This window comes from Cebus imitator, unplaced genomic scaffold (assembly GCF_001604975.1).
Source record: "Cebus imitator isolate Cc_AM_T3 unplaced genomic scaffold, Cebus_imitator-1.0 Scaffold5, whole genome shotgun sequence".
Lineage (NCBI taxonomy): Eukaryota > Metazoa > Chordata > Mammalia > Primates > Cebidae > Cebus > Cebus imitator.
This window is the reverse complement of record NW_016107320.1, coordinates 13,770,373-13,789,141: the sequence shown is the minus strand read 5'-3', so window position 1 is coordinate 13,789,141 and position 18,769 is coordinate 13,770,373. Positions and strand designations below refer to the sequence as shown.

Genomic DNA, 18,769 nt, shown 5'->3' with positions numbered 1-18,769 from the left:
AAAAAAAAAAAAACAGTATAAGCACAGACTGACTAGGAAAAAAAAAAGTGAAGAAAAAAAAAATGTCAGAGAGACCACAGTATCACAGACAGAAAAGCACAGACTGACTAGGAAAAAAAAAAGTGAAGAAAAAAAAAATGTCAGAGAGACCACAGTATCACAGACAGACACCTGAGGGTGCTCTTGAGTAGAAACTAGCCAAACCACAATAATTAGGAGATTGCCCAAAAAAACCTCACAGAGGACACATCCCCATAAAAGATATGAGAGGCTTCCATATGTCCTTGTATAAAAGAAGACTGCAAAATCTGGGAAAGCAGCTAATTCTTCAAATGCCAAAATCCCAACAATAAATGACAAATAATACAAGGAAATAGAAACATGGCACATTTAAAGGAACAAACTAAATCTCCAGAAATTGACCCTAAGGAAACAGATATATACAAATTGCTGAAGAATTCAAAAATTAAAATTAAAAGAGAATGCAAAGAGACAACTAACGGAAATCAGGAAAATGATACATGAACAAAATGAGAATATCAACAAAGAGAAAGGAACTATAAAGAAGAACCAAACAGAAATTCTGGAGCTGAAAACTGTAATGCTAAATTGAAAGATTCACTAGAAGGATTCGACAACAAACATGATGAGGTAAAAGAAAGTATTAGTGGACTCAAAGACAGTATATTCAAAATAAAAGTGGCAGAGAAGCAAAAAAGGTGAAGAGAAAGGAAAATAAATAGCAACACAAAACCATACGAAAATATAAAACTCAATAATAAAGATAAGTCTATAGATAAATAGAGAATCCTGTAGTACTGTGAGTGTGAAAATCACTTTTCAGTCTTGTTAGAATGTTAAAAGCATAGCATAAAAAGTAATGAATCTGTGTTAATGATATGCAATATAAAAAGAAGCAATTTTGTGTCATCAATTACATGAAGTGGAAGAGGAAGAAATATAAAGGGGTAGAGTTTTTGTGATTGAAGTTATCAGTTTAAAATAGATTTCTATAACTTTATAAAATATTTTATGTAATTACAAAAATGTCACAATATATGTGCTATAGAATATGCACAAAGGAAAATGAGAATCAAAATACTACAAAAAAATAATAATTTATTATATATTTCAAAATAGCTAAAAGAGTAGAGTTGGAATGTTCCTAACATAGAAATGATAAATCCTTGAGGTGATGAATATCCCAATTACCCTGATTTGATCATTATACATTGCATGCTTGTTTCAAAATACCACAGGTACCCCATGTGATATGTACAACTATTATGTAACCATAATTGATTTTTAATTAAAAAGTAATCAAAAGAAGGCAGCAAGGGAAGAAGGGGCAAAAACAAAATAGCAACAGTAAGTCTTTCCCTATCAGTAATTCCTTTAAATACGAGTAAATATTCATGCAAATGGCAACCAAGAGAACAAGGGTAGCAATACTTACATCAGACAAAATGATGTAACATCAAAAACAGTAAAAACAGAGATGAAAAAGGGCATTAATGGTAAAGGGGTCAATTCATCAGAAGGATATAACAACTGTAAATATATATGCAGCCAATTTAGAGTACCTAAATATATAAAACAAATATTAATTAATTTAGCTCTCTGGAGGGAGAGCTAAGTGGCAACCCAATACTACTAGGAAACTTCAATACTTCACTTTCAGCAATAGATAGATCATCCAGACAACAAATCAGTGACTCAAACCAGACTTCAAACAAAATAGATGTAACAGACATAATCCATCCAACAAAAGCAGAATACACATTCTTCTCAAATGTACACAGAACATTCTCCAGGACAGATACTATGTTAAGCTGCAAAACAAGCCTTAACAAATTTAAAAAGACTGACATCAAGTATCTTTTCCAATGGATAGGACTCAAAAATCAATCAATAACTGAAGGAATTTTAGAAAATTCATAAATACATGAAAATTAAACAACATGCTCCTTAACAACCACTAGGTCAATAATAGATAAAAAGAAGTACTTAAAATACAGCCGACCCTTAAGATACACAGGTTTGAATTACGCAGGTAGACATATATGCAGATCTTTTTCAACCAAACACAGATTGAAAATACAGTATTCATGACCCACATATACAGAGGGCCAATTTTTCCTATATGTGGATTCTGCAGGACCAATGGCAAGACTTGAGTATAGGTCAAGCCTTGAGATTTGGCAGTGCTGTATGTGGGGGTCCTAGAACCAATCCCCAATGTGTACCAAGAAACAACTGTATCTTGAGACAATAAAAATGTAAACACAACATAACAAAATGTATGCAACACAGAAAAAGCAGTTCTAAGAGGGAAATTTATAGCAAGCAAGTCTACACCAATAAATGCCTACATTTTTTAAAAATCTCAAATAAACAGCCTAATGTTATACCTTGAGACTTAAAAAAAGAGAAACAACCTAGGCCTAAAGTTAGCAGAAGAATGGGAATAGAAAGGATCAGAGCAAAAATGAATGAAATACTGAAACAATACCATTAATGGAAAAAAATAAATAAAACTAAGAGTTGTTTTTTTGAAAAGATAAACAAAATTAACACACCATTAGGTAGACTAAGAAAAAAAGAGGAATCAAATAAAATCAGAAATGAAAGAGGAGACATTATAGTTGATACCACAGAAATACAAAGTTTTATAAGAGACTGCTATGAACAATCATGCACCAACACATTGAATAACCTAGAAAAAAAACAAATTCCTAGAAACATACAATCATGACTGAATTGTGAAGAAATAAAAAATCTGAAAAGATCAATCATAAGCAAGGAGATTGAAAAAAAGTCTCTCATCAAAGAAAAGCTCAGGACCTGATAACTTCACAGCTGAATTTTACCAAACATTTAAAGAACTAATGGAATCCTTCTCAAACTCTTCTCAACACTTCAAGAGGAAGGAATATTTCCAAACTTATTTTACAAGGCCAGCATTACCCTGAAACCAAAGCCAGACAAGGACACCACAAGAAAAGAAAATTACAGGCCAATATCCTTTATGAACATACATGCAAAAAATTTCAACAAAAACTAGCAAACTGAATTCAGGAGCACATTAAAAGAATATTTCCTGATGACCGGGTAGGATTTATTCTGGGAATGCAAGGATGGTTTAACATATTCAAATCAATAAACATGCTACACAACATTAGCAAACAAAAAACATAAACATAACAAAAACCATAATTATTTTAAGAAATGAGGAAAAAGAATTTGACAAATTTCAACATTCTTTCATGCTAGAAACTCTCAACATTGTTCTGCCAGGCATGGTGGCTCATGCCTGGAATCCCAGCATTTTGGGAGGCTGAGGCAGGTGGATCAACTGAGGTCAGGAGTTCAAGACCAGCCTGGCCAACATGGCGAAAGCCCATCTCTACTAAAACTATAAAAATTAGCTGGGCAGGATGGCACGTGCCTGTAATCTTAGCTACTTAGGAGGCTGAGTCAGGAGAATAGCTTCAACCAGGAGGCAGAGGTTTCAGTGAGCCGAGATCATGACACTGAACTCCAGCCTGGGTGACAGAGTGAGACTCTGTCTCAAAAAAANAAAAGAAGAAAGAAAGAAAAGAAAGAAAAGAAAGAAAAGAAAGAAAGAAAGAAAGAAAGAAAAGAAAGAAAAGAAAGAAAAGAAAGAAAAGAAAGAAAAGAAAGAAAAGAAAGAAAAGAAAGAAAGAAAGAAAGAAAGAAAGAAAGAAAGAAAGAAAAGAAAGAAAAGAAAGAAAAGAAAGAAAAGAAAGAAAAGAAAGAAAAGAAAGAAAAGAAAGAAAAGAAAGAAAGAAAGAAAGAAAAGAGAAAGAATGAATGGATGAACCTCAGAATAAAGGCCGTACATCACAAGCCTATAACTAACATCATACTGAACAATGAAAAACTGAAAGCTTTTCCTCTAAGATCAGGAATAAGACAAGGATGTCCACTCCTACCAATTCTACTCAACATAGTACTAGAAGTTCTAGCCAGGGCAGTTAGGCAATAAAAAGAAAATAAAATACATCCGAATTGGAAAGGAAGAAGTAAAACTGTCTTTGTTTGCAGATGGCATTGTCTTTTATATAAAAAACTCTAAAGAGTCAACCAAACAAATAAATTCAGTAAATTTATTTGTTAAAACAAATAAATCTGTAGATTGCTTTGGGTAGTATGGTTATTTTAATATTAATTCTTCTAATCAATGGGCATGGGATATCTTTCCATTTATTTATGTCTTCAGTTTCTTTCATGAATGTTTTATAGGTTTCCTTGTTAAAACAAATAAATTCAGTAAATTTGTTAGAACAAATTTGTTAGAACAAATAAATTCAGTAAAGTTGCACAACACAAAATCAACATATAAAAACCAGTAGCATTTCTATACATTACAACAAGCTATCTGAAAAAGAAATCTGAAATAAATTCCATTTAAAATGACATCAAAAATACATACATAAATAAAGCAGAAATAAATTTAACCAAGAAAAATAAATATCTGTACAAGGAAACCTATAAAACATTCATGAAAGAAACTGAAGACATAAATCAATGGAAAGATATCCCATGCCCACTGATTAGAAGAATTAATATTAAAATAACCATACTACCCAAAGCAATCTACAGATTCAATGCAATACCTATTAATACTCCAATGACAACTTTCATAACAATAGAAAAAATCCTAAAATTCATAAGGAACCACAAAAGACCCAGAATCACTAAAGCAATCTTGAGCAAAAAGAACAAAGCTGGAAGCATCACACTACCGAATTTCAAAATATACAGCAAAACTGTACTAATTAAAACAGCATACTACTGGCATAAACACACATAAAAGACAAATGGAACAGATCAGAGAACCCCAAATTCACAAATTTATGGTCAGCTAGTCTTCAACAAATGTGCCAAGGATACACAATCAAGAAGGGAACATCACTTCAATAAATAGTTTGGGGACAACTTCATATCCATATGAAGAAACACAAAAATGAACTGGTATTTCACTCCATAAACAAAAATCAACTCAAACTGGATTACAGATTTAAACATAAGTGGGGCAGGACCCAAGATGGCCAAATAGGAACAGCTCGGGAGTGCAATTCCCAGCAAGAACATAAAGGGTAAGTGCCCACCGCATTTTCAAACAAATTTTCACTGCCCACAGACTGGGAGATTCCTGGGCCAAAAAGTACCACACGTTTTCAGCACAGCAGTTTCAGCTGGTGCCAGGTTGGCATGCAGAAATTCACACAAATCTGGACGGCCATTTCAACTGGCACCTGGAACGCCTGGGTTACAGAGATGCCCAGTCAATTCAAAACAGAGGGGGCAGAGACAGGGAGCCAGGCAATCTGGCACAGGGAGTACTGCCCCCACAAAACAAGCAATCTGAAATGCTCTGGATTGAGAGTTCTGCGGCAAGCGCAGCTGGACCCAGGACGGTCCAGCTCAGTGAGGGTAAGGGCAACCACCACTACCGAGGCAGTCCGCCACTACTGAGGCAATTCACCAGTACCGAGGCAGTTCAAACAGCAGCTGGGCAGAGCCTGCAGCAGCTCAGCAACATCTCTACTGGCAGACTGTGACTAGACTACTCCATGCAGGGCAGGGCATCTATGAAAAAAGGCAGCAGCATGACAGGAACTTATAAATAAAACTGACCTTCCTAGGATAGAGCACCTGGGAAAAGAGGCAGTTATGAGTTCCGCTGCAGGAGGCTTAAAAGTACCTGTCCAGCAACTCTGCACAGAACAGAAGAGCTCTCAGCACAGCACAGCACTTGAGCTCCTGTAAGGGACAGACTGTCTCCTCAAGCAGTTCCCTGACTCCAGGATACCCAAAGAGACACCTCCTAAAGGAGAGCTCAGGCTGACATCTGGCAGGTACCCTTCTGGGACAAAGATAACAGAAGAAGAAACCGGCAGCAACCCTTATTGTTTTGCAGTCCCCACGGGTGATCCCCAGGCAAGTAGGGTTTGGAGTGGACTTCCAGCAGTCCTGCAGGAGAGGGGCCTGGCTGTAGGAAGGAAAACTAAGAAACAGAAAGAACTTCATCATCAACAAAAAGGACATACACTCAGAGACCCCATCTGAAAGTCACCAACTACAAAGACCACAGGTAGATATAGCCACTAAGATGGGAAGAAACCAGCACAAAAAGGATGAAAACACCAAAAACCAGAATGCCTCTCCTCTTCCAAAGGATCACAACTCCTCACCAGCTAGGGATCAAAGATGGATGGAGAATAAATCTGATGAATTGACAGAAACAGGCTTCAATAGGTAGGTAATAACAAACTTCTCTGAGCTAAAAGAATGTGCTCTAACCCAATGCAAAGAAACTAAGGACCTAGAAAAAAGGTTAGATGAGATGCTAACTAGAATAAACAGCTTAGAAAAGAATATAAACAACTTGATGTAGTTGAAAAACACAGCGCAAGAACTTCACAAAGCATATACAAGTTTCAATAGCTGAATTGATCAAGCAGAAGAAAGAATATCAGAGATTGAAGATCAACTCAATGAACTGAAATGAGAAGGAAAGAATAGAGAAAAAAGAGTGAAAAGAAATCAACAATGCCTCCAAGAAATATGGGATTATGTGAAAAGACCTAATCTACGTTTGATAGGTGTACCTGAATGTGACAGGGAGAATGATTCAAAGCTAGAAAACACTCTTCAGGGTATTATTCAGGAGAACTTTACCAATCAAGCAAGGTAGGCCACCATTCAAGTCTAGGAAATACAGAGAACAACACGAAGATATTCCTCAAGAAGAGCAACCCGAAGGCACATAATTGTCAGATTCACCAGGGTTGAAATGAAGGAAAAAATGCTAAGGGCAGACAGAGAGAAAGGTTGGGTTACCCACAAAGGAAAGCCCATCAGACTCACAGCAGATCTCTCCACAGAAAACCTACAAGCCAGAAGAGAGTAGGGGCCAATATTCAACATCTTTAAAGAAAAGAACTTTCAACCTAGAATTTCATATCCAGCCAAACTAAGCTTCATAAGCAAAGGAGAAGAAAATCCTTAACGAACAAGCAATTGCTGAGAGATTTCATCACCACCAGGCCTGCCTTACAAGAGCTCCTGAAAGAAGTACTAAACAAGTAAAGGAACAACCAGTAACAGCCACTCCAAAAATGTACCAAATGGTAAAGAGCATCGACACAATGAAAAAAATGCGTCAACTAACGGGCAAAACAACCAGCTAGCATCAAAATGGCAGGATCAAATCCACGCATAACAATATTAATCTTAAATGTAAATAGGCTAAATGCCCCAATCAAAAGACACAGACTGGCAAATTGGATAAAAAGTCAAAACTCATCAGTGTGCTGTATCCAGGAAACCCATCACACATGCAAGGGCATACATAGGCTCAAAATAAAGGGATGGAGGAAGATTTATCAAGCAAATGGAGAGCAAAAAAAAGCAGGAGTTGCAAACCTAGTCTCTGATAAAATAGACTTTAAACCAACAAAGATCAAAAGAGACAAAGAAGGGCATTACATAATGGTAAAAGGATCAATGCATCAAGAAGAGCTAACAATCCTAAATATATACGCACCCCAATACAGGAGCACCAAGGTACACAAAGCAAGTTCTTAATGACCTACAAAGAGACTTAAGACTCCCACACAATAATAGCGGGAGACTTTAACACTCCACTGTCAATATTAGACAGATCAACAACACAGAAAATTAACAAGGATATCCAGGACTTGAACTCAGATCTGGACCAAGCAGACCTAATAGACATCTACAGAAATCTCCATCCAAAATCCACAGAATATACATTCTTCTCAGCACCGCATTGCACCTACTCTCAAATTGACCACATAATTGGAAGTAAATCACTTCTTAGCAAATGCAAAAGAACGGAAATCATAACAAACAGTCTCTCAGATCACAGGACAATCAAATTAGAACTCAGAATTAAGAAACTAACTCAGAACCGCACAGCTTCATGGAAACTGAACAACAGGCTCCTGAATGTCTACTGGATAAACAATGAAATGAGCAGAAATAAAGATCTTCTTTGAAACCAACAAGAACGAAGACACAACATACCAGAATCTCTGGGACATATTTAAAGCAGTGTCTAGAGGGAAATTTATAGCAATAAATGCCCACATGAGAAGCAAGGAAGGATCTAAAATCGATACCCTATTTTCAAAATTGAAAGAGCTAGAGGAGTGAGATCAAAAAAAAAACCTCAAAAGCTAGCAGAAGACAGGAAATAACTAAGATCAGAGCGGAACTGAAGGAGACAGAGACACAAAAAACCCTTCAAATCCAGGAACTGGTTTTTTGAAAAGATCAGCAAAACAGACAAACCGCTAGCCAGATTAATAAAAAAGAAAAGGGAGAAGAATAAAAAAGATGCAATAAAAAACGATAAAGGGGATATCACCACTGATTCCACAGAAATACAAACTACAATCAGAGATTACTACAAACAACTCTACGCACATAAACCAGTAACCTGGAAGAAATGGATAAATTCCTAGACCATTGCACCCTCCCAAGCCTAAACCAGGAAGAAGTTGAAACCTTGAACAGACCAATAACAAGGGCTGAAGTTGAGGCAGCAATTAATAGCCTACCAACCAAAAAAAGTCCAGGTCCAGACAAGTTCACAGTTAAATTCTACCAGATGTATAAAGAGGAGCTGGTACCATTCCTTCTGAAACTATTTCAAACAACATGAAAAGAGGGAATCCTTCCCAAATCATTTTATGAGACCAAAATCATCCTGACACCAAAACCCGGCAGAGACTCAACAAAAAAAGAAAACTCCAGGCCAATATCCATGATGAACACAGATGCAAAAATATTCAATAAAATACTGGCAAACTGATTGCAACAGCACATCAATAAGCTTATCCATCACAATCAAGTAGGCTTCATCCCAGGGATGCAAGGCTGGTTCAACATACGCAAGTCTATAAACGTAATCCACCACATAAACAGAACCAAAGACCAAAACCACATGATTATCTCAATAGATGCAGAGAAGGCCTTCAACAAAATTCAGCAGCCCTTTGTGCTAAAAACTCTCAATAAACTAGGTATCGGCAGAACATATCTCAAAACAATAAAAGCTATTTACAACAAACCTACAGCCAGTATCATACTGAATGGGCAAAAACTGGAAGCATTCCCTTTGAAATCTGGCACTAGACGAGGATGCCCTCTCTCACTACTCCTATTTGATGCAGTATTGGAAGTTCTAGCCAGGGCAATTAGGCGAGAAAAAAAAATAAAGGGCATTCAATTAGGAAAAGAAGAAGTCAAATTGTCTGTATTTGCAGATGACATGATTGTATATTTAGAAGACCCTGTCATCTCAGCTCAAAATCTCCTTAAACTGATAAGCAACTTCAGCAAAGTCTCAGGATACAAAATCACTGTGCAGAAATCACAAGCATTTCTATACACCAATAACAGACTAACAGAGAGCCAAATTATGAGCAAACTCCCATTCACAATTGCTACAAAAAGAATAAAATACTTAGGAATACAACTAACAAAGGATGTAAAGGACCTCTTCAAGGAGAACTACAAACCACTGCTCAACGAAATAAGAGAGGACACAAACAGATGGAGAAACATTCCATGCTCATGGTTAGGAAGAATCAATATTGTGAAAACGACCATACTGCCCAAAGTAAGTTATAGATTCAACGCTATCCCCATCAAGCTACCAATGACCTTCTTCACAGATCTGGAAAAAACCACCTTAAACTTCATATGGAACCAAAAGAAGCCCACATAGCCAAGCCAATCCTAAGCAAAAAGAACAAAGCTGGAGGCATCATGCTACCTGATTTCAAACTATACTACAAGTCTATGGTAATCAAAACAGCATGGTACTGGTACCAAAACAGAGAGATAGACCAATGGAATACAACAGAGGCCCTGGAAGCAATGCTACACATCTACAACCATCTGATTTTTGACAAACCTAACAAGAACAAGCAATGGGGAAAGGACTCCCTGTTGAATAAATGGTGTTGGGAAAACTGGCTAGCCATGTGCAAAAAGCAGAAACTGAACCCCTTCCTGACACCTTACACTAAAATTATCTCCAGATGGATTAAAGACTTAAACATAAGGCCTAACACCATAAAAACCCTGGAAGAAAATCTAGCCAAAACCATCTATGGAATATTATGCAGCCATCAAAAAAGGTGAGTTCGTGTCCTTTGTAGGGATATGGATGAATCCGGAAACCACAATTCTCAGCAAACTGAAACAAGAACAGAAAATCAAACACCACGTGTTCTCACTCATATGTGGGTGTTGAACAATGAGAACACACGGACACAGGGAGGGCAGCATCACACACTGGGGTCTGTTGTGGGGGGCCAAGGAAGGGACAGCAGGGGGGTGGGGATTTCGAGGAGGGATAACAAGGGGAGAAATGCCAGATGTACGTGATGGGAGGATGGAGGCAGCAAACCATATTGCCATGTGTGTACCTATGCAACAATCCTGCATGATCTGCACTTGTACCCCAGAACCTAAAGTACAATTTAAAAAAAAAAATGATTTAAACATAAGACCTGTAACTATAAAACTACTAAAAGAAAACACAGGTAAATACTCTTAGCAGTATGGCATGATACATGTAAAAATTGTTAGGATGGCAAATGTTAGTGACTTTTTTACCATTACTGTTAAATTTACAAAAAAAATCTTGAAAATAATTGTTAAAATGCCAAATTTTATATATATTTTGCCAAAATAAAATAAGAAATATAGACATATATGTCAATGATGAAGAAGAATATACAGATAATTTCTAACTAACATGCATAGGGCCTATGTACCCATCCTGCATACATAACGATATGGAAAAATTTGCAAGATATATGACTAAGGGGAAAAAGGACATAACAATTCCTTTTTATATTTAAAAAGGGGGTGGAATAGGGAGGTTCTATGTGTGTATATATATTAAAACATGAAGAATGATTTCTAGTCATTTTCAACAGTGAAAATGAATGAATCACAGCTACATCTATCAATAGAGCTAAATCACAAAGTGACATAAAGGGGAAAAGCAGGCTGCAGATATAGGTGCAAATTATCAAATAAAACATTTTTAAAAGCTTTAAAACTGATTTAAAAATATATTACATATTGCTTAGGGATATATGCAGATCAGTAAAAGTATATCATGATCTAAACACTCCCTAACACACTTGCAGAAACAGTGATTATCAGTCCTACAGCTGAGACAATTAGGCCTATCCCAAGAGCTCAGCACCAGGTCTTTGGTAATACCCCATAAGGAGACACGTATTGAAAACAAACAGCAGACAGAAAAAAGGAGTGATAGCACAGGTCTTGTATCATTTCTCAATTCTGGTTGCTAAGCAAGGCATTCCTAATGTCCAGGTGCCTTTTTCTGTGTCCTCTATGCCAAGGACTCCGCTGGTTTTCCTTTAAAGAACTCAGGGGGCAGGGCACAGGGGCTCATACCTGTAATCCTAGCACTTTGGGAGGCCCAGGTGGGTGGATCATGTGAGGTCAGGAGGTCAAGACCAGCCTGGCCAATGTGATGAGATCCCATATCTGCTAAAAATACAAAAATTAGCCGATCGTGGTGGCACTCGCCTGTAATCCCAGGTATTTGGGAGGCTGAGGCACAACAATCACTTGAACCGGGAGGCAGAGGTTGCAATGAGATGTCATTGTGCCACCACACTCGAGACTGGACAACGGAGCAAGGCTGTGTCTCAAAGACAAAAAAATTAGGGACCACCTACAATATTCCTGAGTGCTTAAGAGGTATCTATGTTTCTAGCTATATCTACATAAATTTTTTTTAATCTTTAAACATTTGATCTTTTAATACAGTAAAGAAAAATAAGCAAACACTTACAACTTCTCTGGGAGGTGTCACTGGAGAAACATGTCGAGGGACACTCACTGGCTGTCTAGAAGGGTTTGCTTGATTTTTGCCACCTGACCTGAAAGATACAATTACTTTTCATCTAAATTAAGATTAAAACATTTCTACATGAAATATTACACACATTTTGCATTTTCCCAAATACAGAATAACGATGGTGGTAGTGATGGTGATGATAATCATGACACAGTTAAAATGTTTATGCCATTTTAACAGCTTTCATGCATTTTAAATCCTTATGGCATTAGAAAGCATTACTAACCACATTTTATAATTAAACTGAAATTTTAAGAAATTGTGAAATTTGGTCAGTTAAGCCAATGGTCCCTTAAGTTTTCTCCTCAAATCTTCCTAAAATCAGAGTAAAAGCATATTCTCAGGTTGCCAAGTAGTCATTTTAAAAGTTAGGAAATCCAGCCGGGCACAGTGGCTCACGCCTGTAATCCCAGCAGTTTGGGAGGCCAAGGCAGGTGGATCACCTGAGGTCAGGAGTTTGAGACCAGCATGGCCAACATGGTCAGGCCCCATCTCTACTAAAAATACAAAAATGAGCTGAGCGTGGTAATGGGCATGTGTAATCCCAGCCATTTGGGAAGATGAGGCAGAAGAATCGCGTGAACCCGGGAGGCAGTGGTTGCAGTCAGCCGAGATCGTGCCATTGCACTCCAGCCTAGGCGACAAGAGCAAAAACTCAGTCTCAAAAAATAAAAAAATTAGGAAATCCAAGGTTAGTGAATGAATTGGCTGGAAAGATATGTTTTACACATGCTAAGGTGACAGCAAGTCAGTGCACTGGAGATGTATGGAAGATAGCTATAGTTATGAAACTCAAACTTCAAAAATGCAGATGGGGGAATTATTTACATAGACTGGTCAGTTGGAAGTGTGATAGGAAGTATTTACTTACTCCACCATCAGAATTGGTGTTAAGCAAAATGAACCCTGAGCACTTTCAGCAGCCTAAAGGCTGACCACCATAATCTTTTCCCCTCCTTGTTATAAGAGGTGACATGGTCACCATAGCCTTTCAAACCACGCTAATCATGTCACAAGGTCACAGAGATAACTTAAAACCCTATTTTAGAGGATTAGCAACCTCTGTGATATGACTATCAGCATTAATACTTTATAAATTATTTAATATAGGCTGAGTGTAGAGGCTCATGCCTGTAATCCCCGCACTTTGCGAGGCTGAGGCAGGTGGATGGCTTCAAAAAGTTCAAGACCAGCCTGAGCAACATGGCAAAACCCCATCTCTACAAAAAAATACAAAACTTAACTGGGTGTGGTGGCACACCTGTAATCCCAGGTACTTGGAAGGCTGAGGCAGGAGGATCACGTAAGCCCAGGGAGGTAGAGACTCTGTCTCAGAAAATATATGTATATATTTAATATAGGAATTAAAAGAAAAAATATAAGTACTCATATGTTTGTGATCTCTTCTTTCTGAAAAAGCTTCTGCACAGTTGATCTCTCTTGACGAAGATAAAAATAGCACAGACAATAAGGGGAACAATTAGGAAGAAGAACACCAGAAGTCCGTCCCTCAAGGCAGTATTCATTTCTAGAGAAAAGAATTTTACATCAACAGTCACCAAACTCATACTATCCAGAAAATACTAGAGGATTATAAATATTTTACATTAATTTTCCCATTACTCAAAAATCAAACTGACATTAATTGAATACATTGAGAAGTCTTTCTCACAGTTCATCCCTGTCTACTTTATTTCTGCCTTCACAAAAATAACCACTTTTATTAGTTTCTTCTGTAATCTTACAGTATTTCTTCAAGCAAACAATCAAGAACAAAATATGTTTCTATTGTCAACACTTTCTTACACAAAAGGTAACATACTATTTATACCATTTGGGGCATCAGTTTTTTTCCACTTATCTGTACATAGTGGGTCTCATTTTCCACACAGCTATACAAAACTCCATTGTGAAGATGTTCTAGAGTTTACTTAACTTGTACCCTACTGATAAACACTTTTATTTTTTCAATCTTTTGTTACTACCATTATAGCAACCAAAATAAGTTGCTATAATAAATAACCTTGTACATATATCATATCACATGAGTCCAGGTATAACTACAGAATATTTCCCTAAAGCAGAATTGCTGTATCAATAAATAAGTGCATTCATCACTCTTTTTAGATATTGTCAAGTTGTCTTTCAACGGTAATAGTTACAATTTATAAGAATATTATAAGCAATATATAAGAATTCCCCATAGCCTCACCCACAGAGCCAAACCAGATTTTTGCCAACCTGGTAGGTGAAAAATGTTATCTTACGGAATTTTAATTTACTTTTTTTTAATACTATGAGTGGAGCATTTTTGTTTCTTGTTTAAGGAAACTATTTCTTTTTTTCTGTTTTTGTACTAAACTCTTGCTTTTTTCTTCTTAATTTCTAAAAGTTCTTTAAATACCAGAGAGATTAGCTTTGCCTGTGATATGAGTTGGAAATGTTTTCCCCATTTTAACCTATGGCACTATGCTCTTCCCCATGCAGAATTTTATTATTTATGTATAGTTGAATCTATCAATTTTATTTGTATGCCTTCTAGATTTTAAGTTTCATTGCAACTTTTACAAATTCATTAAGTTTTATGTGTTCTATATTTTTTTGAGAAATAATACAGTAGATATGAACAGGAGTGGTAAATTGATTCATGATTTTAATTTGTAAGAGAACCAGAAATTTCTTTTAAAAGTTGTGTAAAACTATACGAAACAATATTTATCCCAACTGAAAATCAAAATACAATTGACCCTGGAACAATGTGGGTTTGAACTGCACAGGTCCACTTATATGAAAACTATCTTGTGCCTCTGCCACCCCTGAGACCAACCTCTCCTCTTCCTCCTCAGCCTACTCTACAGGAAGATGATAAGGATGAAAGTCTGTATGATAATCTACTTTCACTGGATGAATGGCATATACATTTTCTCTTCTTTGTGATTTTCTTAATAAATTTTCTTTTCTCTAGCTTGCTTTATTATAAGGATACAGTATAAAATACATATAACAGATAAAATCTGTGGTAATCAACTGCTTATGTTATTGGTAAGTCTTCCACTCAACAGCTTAGTAGTCAAGTTTTGGGGAAGCCAAAAGTTACACATGGCTTTTCAGTTATCGGGGGTTGGTGCCCCCAACCTCTGCATTATTCAAGGGTCAACTGTATAAATAATTAAAGCAAGCTTCATATTATCATTTTATACTTACTAATGAGTATACAAAATTTAAATTAAAGCATTCCACATTGGCAAGATTATTTTGAAATTGAAACTTTCGCACTGTTAGCAGCATTACACAAATGTATCATTTATTAGAAATTTTTACTCCTAAAAGAACTATAAAAAGAATTATTCTCTTCAAACTAATCTCATTACTGGCAATAGATTCTTCAACTGGAAAAATGCATACGCATTAACATGTACACTATAATGTTAACAGTGCATTATCAAAACCTTAAAAACAATCTAAATGTCAAATAATTAGAAAACGGCTAAGTGAAGTTATGGCACATCCATTGGATGAAATGATACACAGCTGTTAAAATCCATAGTTCTAACTTCCAGTTATAGCCAAGGTGGAATAACAGGGACCAGATTTACTCTGCCAGCTAAAATAACCAGAAAACCAGACATAATATATGAAACAACAGTTTTTCGAGACACTGGACATCAGGCAACAAACAGCAATGATCCCTGAGAGGCAGAAAAAAAAATAAGGTAAGCCTTACAATTGTCCCAGGTTTGTGCCTAAAGAAAGTTAACAGACACTTAAGGAGGGGTGTGGGCACCAATGCAAAACCCAGTGGTCTCTCTCAGTTAAAGACATGGAGCTGCTATTCTGAAGAGGCCAAGGCAGCTAGAGTTCCCAGACAAAGTAGCAAAGGGAAGAGAGCTACAGAGAAAACTTGAAAGATCTGCATCAGTGCTGATGGATATATGCATGTATGTAGACCATGTGAAGCTGGAGAAAGAACGATTATAAAAAGACTGATGGAAATAAGCCCTACAACTCACACAGGATTAGGAAGAGTATTTGCTCCTACAATTCAGTAGGAAACTTCATATTTAATGTGGCACTGAGCAGGATAAACAGAAGTGGTTTTGCCTCAGTAATAAAGCAGAATCAGTCCTAGACTAAATGCTATTTAGGTCCTGCCTTAAAAGTTTAAAAGCAAGACCCTGAAGGATCAAACTAGGTAACTCAAGCATACTAGTACAATAGAAATGCAAAAATATCCAATAACCCACAAAGTAGGATTTATAATTTCTGGCATCTAATAAAAATGTGTAAGGCTTACAAAAATGCAGAAATATATAAGGCAAAAAGAGGGAAAAATATCAAAACTGAGACATTATACCTATGACAGAATTAGTAGGCAAGGATATTAGCAGTTATTACAACTGTATTCTATTTGTTCAAAAACTTAAAGACTGAGCATCTTATGCAGTGTTATGAAAGATATAAAAGAAATGGAACTCTAGAAATAAAAACGACAATGTCTAAAATGGAAAACACACTGGCTCAAGTTAATGACAAATTTGACTCCATGGAACAAATGTGAACTGAAAAGTAGTAACAGAAGTTGCTCAAAATTAAACATGAAGACAAAAGAGTAATTTTTAAAAATCAACAGCCAGCCAGGCATGCTGGCTCACACCTATAATCCCAGAACTTTGGAAGGATCACTTGAGGCCAGGAGTTTGAGACCAGCCTGGCCAACACGGTGAAACCCCGTCTCTACTAAAAATATAAAAATTAGCCAGGCTTGGTGGCACACAAATGTAGTCCCAACTACTCAGGAGGCTAAGACATGAGAATTGCTTGAACCCTGGAGGCAGAAATTGCCACAAGCCAAGATCATGCCACTGCACTCTATCTAGCCTGGTCGATAGAGCAAGACTCTGTCTCAAAAAAAGTAAAATTAAAATTTAAAAAAATAAAAATAAAAAATCAACAGCCAGTGAGTAAGATGTGAAATAACATCAAGCAGCCAAATATACATAAAATTGGAGGACTTGAATGAAAAGGGAGAAAGAAGAAGACAGAAAAAAATATCTGAAGAAATTATGGCCAAATATTTTTCAAATATGAAGAAAACTATACAAGCACAGATCCAAAAAGCTCAAAAAATCCAAAGCACACCAAGGCATATTCTAATAAATTATTAAAAACCAGAGATAAAGAGAAAAACATTACAAGCAACCAGAGATTCGAAAAACATATATACAGCAGACATTACATACAAAGAAAAGGATGACAGCAGATCTTCAGGAAAAACAATGCAAGTCAGAAAACAAGCAATATCCTTAGAAGTAAAAAGGGAGGAAAACTATCACCCTAGAATTCTTGCCCAGTTAAATTATCATTCAAGTAGCAAGGCAAATTAATGATTTTTTTCAGACATACAAGTTAAAAATATTTGTCACTGGCACACCTGCATTATAAGAAATGGAAAAGGAAATCCTTCAAGCAGAAATTAAATGATATCAGATTGAAATGCGAATTTACACAAAGAAATGGAGAGCACCAGAAATGCTAATTATATGGGTAAATATAAAGACTTTTTCTATTATTAAGTCTCTTTGAAAGATAATCAACTGTTCAAAGCAAAATGAATAACAATGAATTGTGGGTTTTATAACATAAGTAGAAGTAAAACATGACAACAATGGCACAAAAAGAGAGAAACAGAAATTTACTAAAGTATTATAGTATCACTACAACAGAGACCATAACAGAAAATATCAAGATAGTAAATTTCAACATAAACACATCAATAATCAAGTTAAATATAAATAATCAAAACAATTTAGGCAGAGAACAGCAGATTAGATTAAAAGCAAGACCCAACTACATCACTAATTACTATAGCATGATATAAAGAAATAAGTAAAAGGATGGGAAAATTTTCCGTGCTGACTAATTAATAGAAATCTGGAGTAGCTATATTAATAATATCTCAATGCAGAACAGAGAATACTACTAGGGAGAAAGAAGGCTATTTCGTAAAAGATAAAGGAGTCAATTTACAACAAGGATAGAGTAATTCTAAATGTTTAGGCACCTAATAACAGAGCATAACAATAAATAAAGCAAAAATTGACAGAACCATTAAGAGAAATAGGCAAATTGGCAGTTATAGCCAAAGAATTCAATATTCCTCTCAATAACTGACAGAGTAAGTAGGCCAGAAAATCAGTAAGGACATGAAAGATCTGACTACCTATTAACTAAAATGAACTAATAACTTAGAGAATATTCCACCTAAGAATAGTAAAATAGATAAACCACATTCTGGACTACAAGTTTCAAAAAATAAAAGGATTCAAGTCATATATAATATGCTCTCTTGCTACAGTGAAATAAAATTTAAATCAGTAACATCAAGGTAACTAAAAAGGCCAGGCGCGGTGGCTCACACCTGTAATCCCTGCACTTTGGGAGGCCAAGGTGGTGGATCACCTAAGGCTGGCAGTTCAAGACCAGCCTGACCAACATGGAGAAACACTGTCTCTACTAAAAATACAAAAATTATCCAGGTGTGGTGGCAGGCGCCTATAGTCCCAGCTACTCAGGGGGCTGAGGCAGGAGAACAGCTTGAAACTGGGAGGCGGAGGTTGCAGGGAGCAGAGGTCCGACACTGCACTCCAGCCTGGGTGACAAGAGACTCCGTCTCAAAAAAAAAAATCTAAAAAATCCACAGAAATTTCAAAAGAAATAGCACATATCTAAATAATCTGTAAGTCAAAGAAAAAAAATAAAAACAGAAGGTATTCAGAACAGAACGAACATGGAGGTATAATA

At 36.3% G+C, this 18,769-nt stretch overlaps 1 protein-coding gene and 1 long non-coding RNA gene across 2 annotated transcripts in view; one reads left to right on the top strand and one right to left on the bottom strand.

Annotated features, from left to right (window-relative positions):
* LOC119472433 overlaps positions 1-11,699 on the top strand; it is a 21,313-nt gene extending 9,614 nt beyond the window's left edge. Inside the window, exons 2-3 of the long non-coding RNA XR_005201583.1 lie at positions 10,657-10,666; positions 11,689-11,699. This is a non-coding gene — a long non-coding RNA (uncharacterized LOC119472433). The remainder of the gene's footprint in view (positions 1-10,656; positions 10,667-11,688) is intronic.
* The window catches only part of ADAM9 (ADAM metallopeptidase domain 9), a 118,273-nt gene that overhangs the window by 10,931 nt on the left and 88,573 nt on the right, over positions 1-18,769 (bottom strand). The window contains 3 exon segments of the mRNA XM_037741412.1: positions 7,366-7,386; positions 11,903-11,990; positions 13,355-13,496. Of these exon segments, the coding sequence (XP_037597340.1) occupies positions 7,366-7,386; positions 11,903-11,990; positions 13,355-13,496 (251 nt within the window).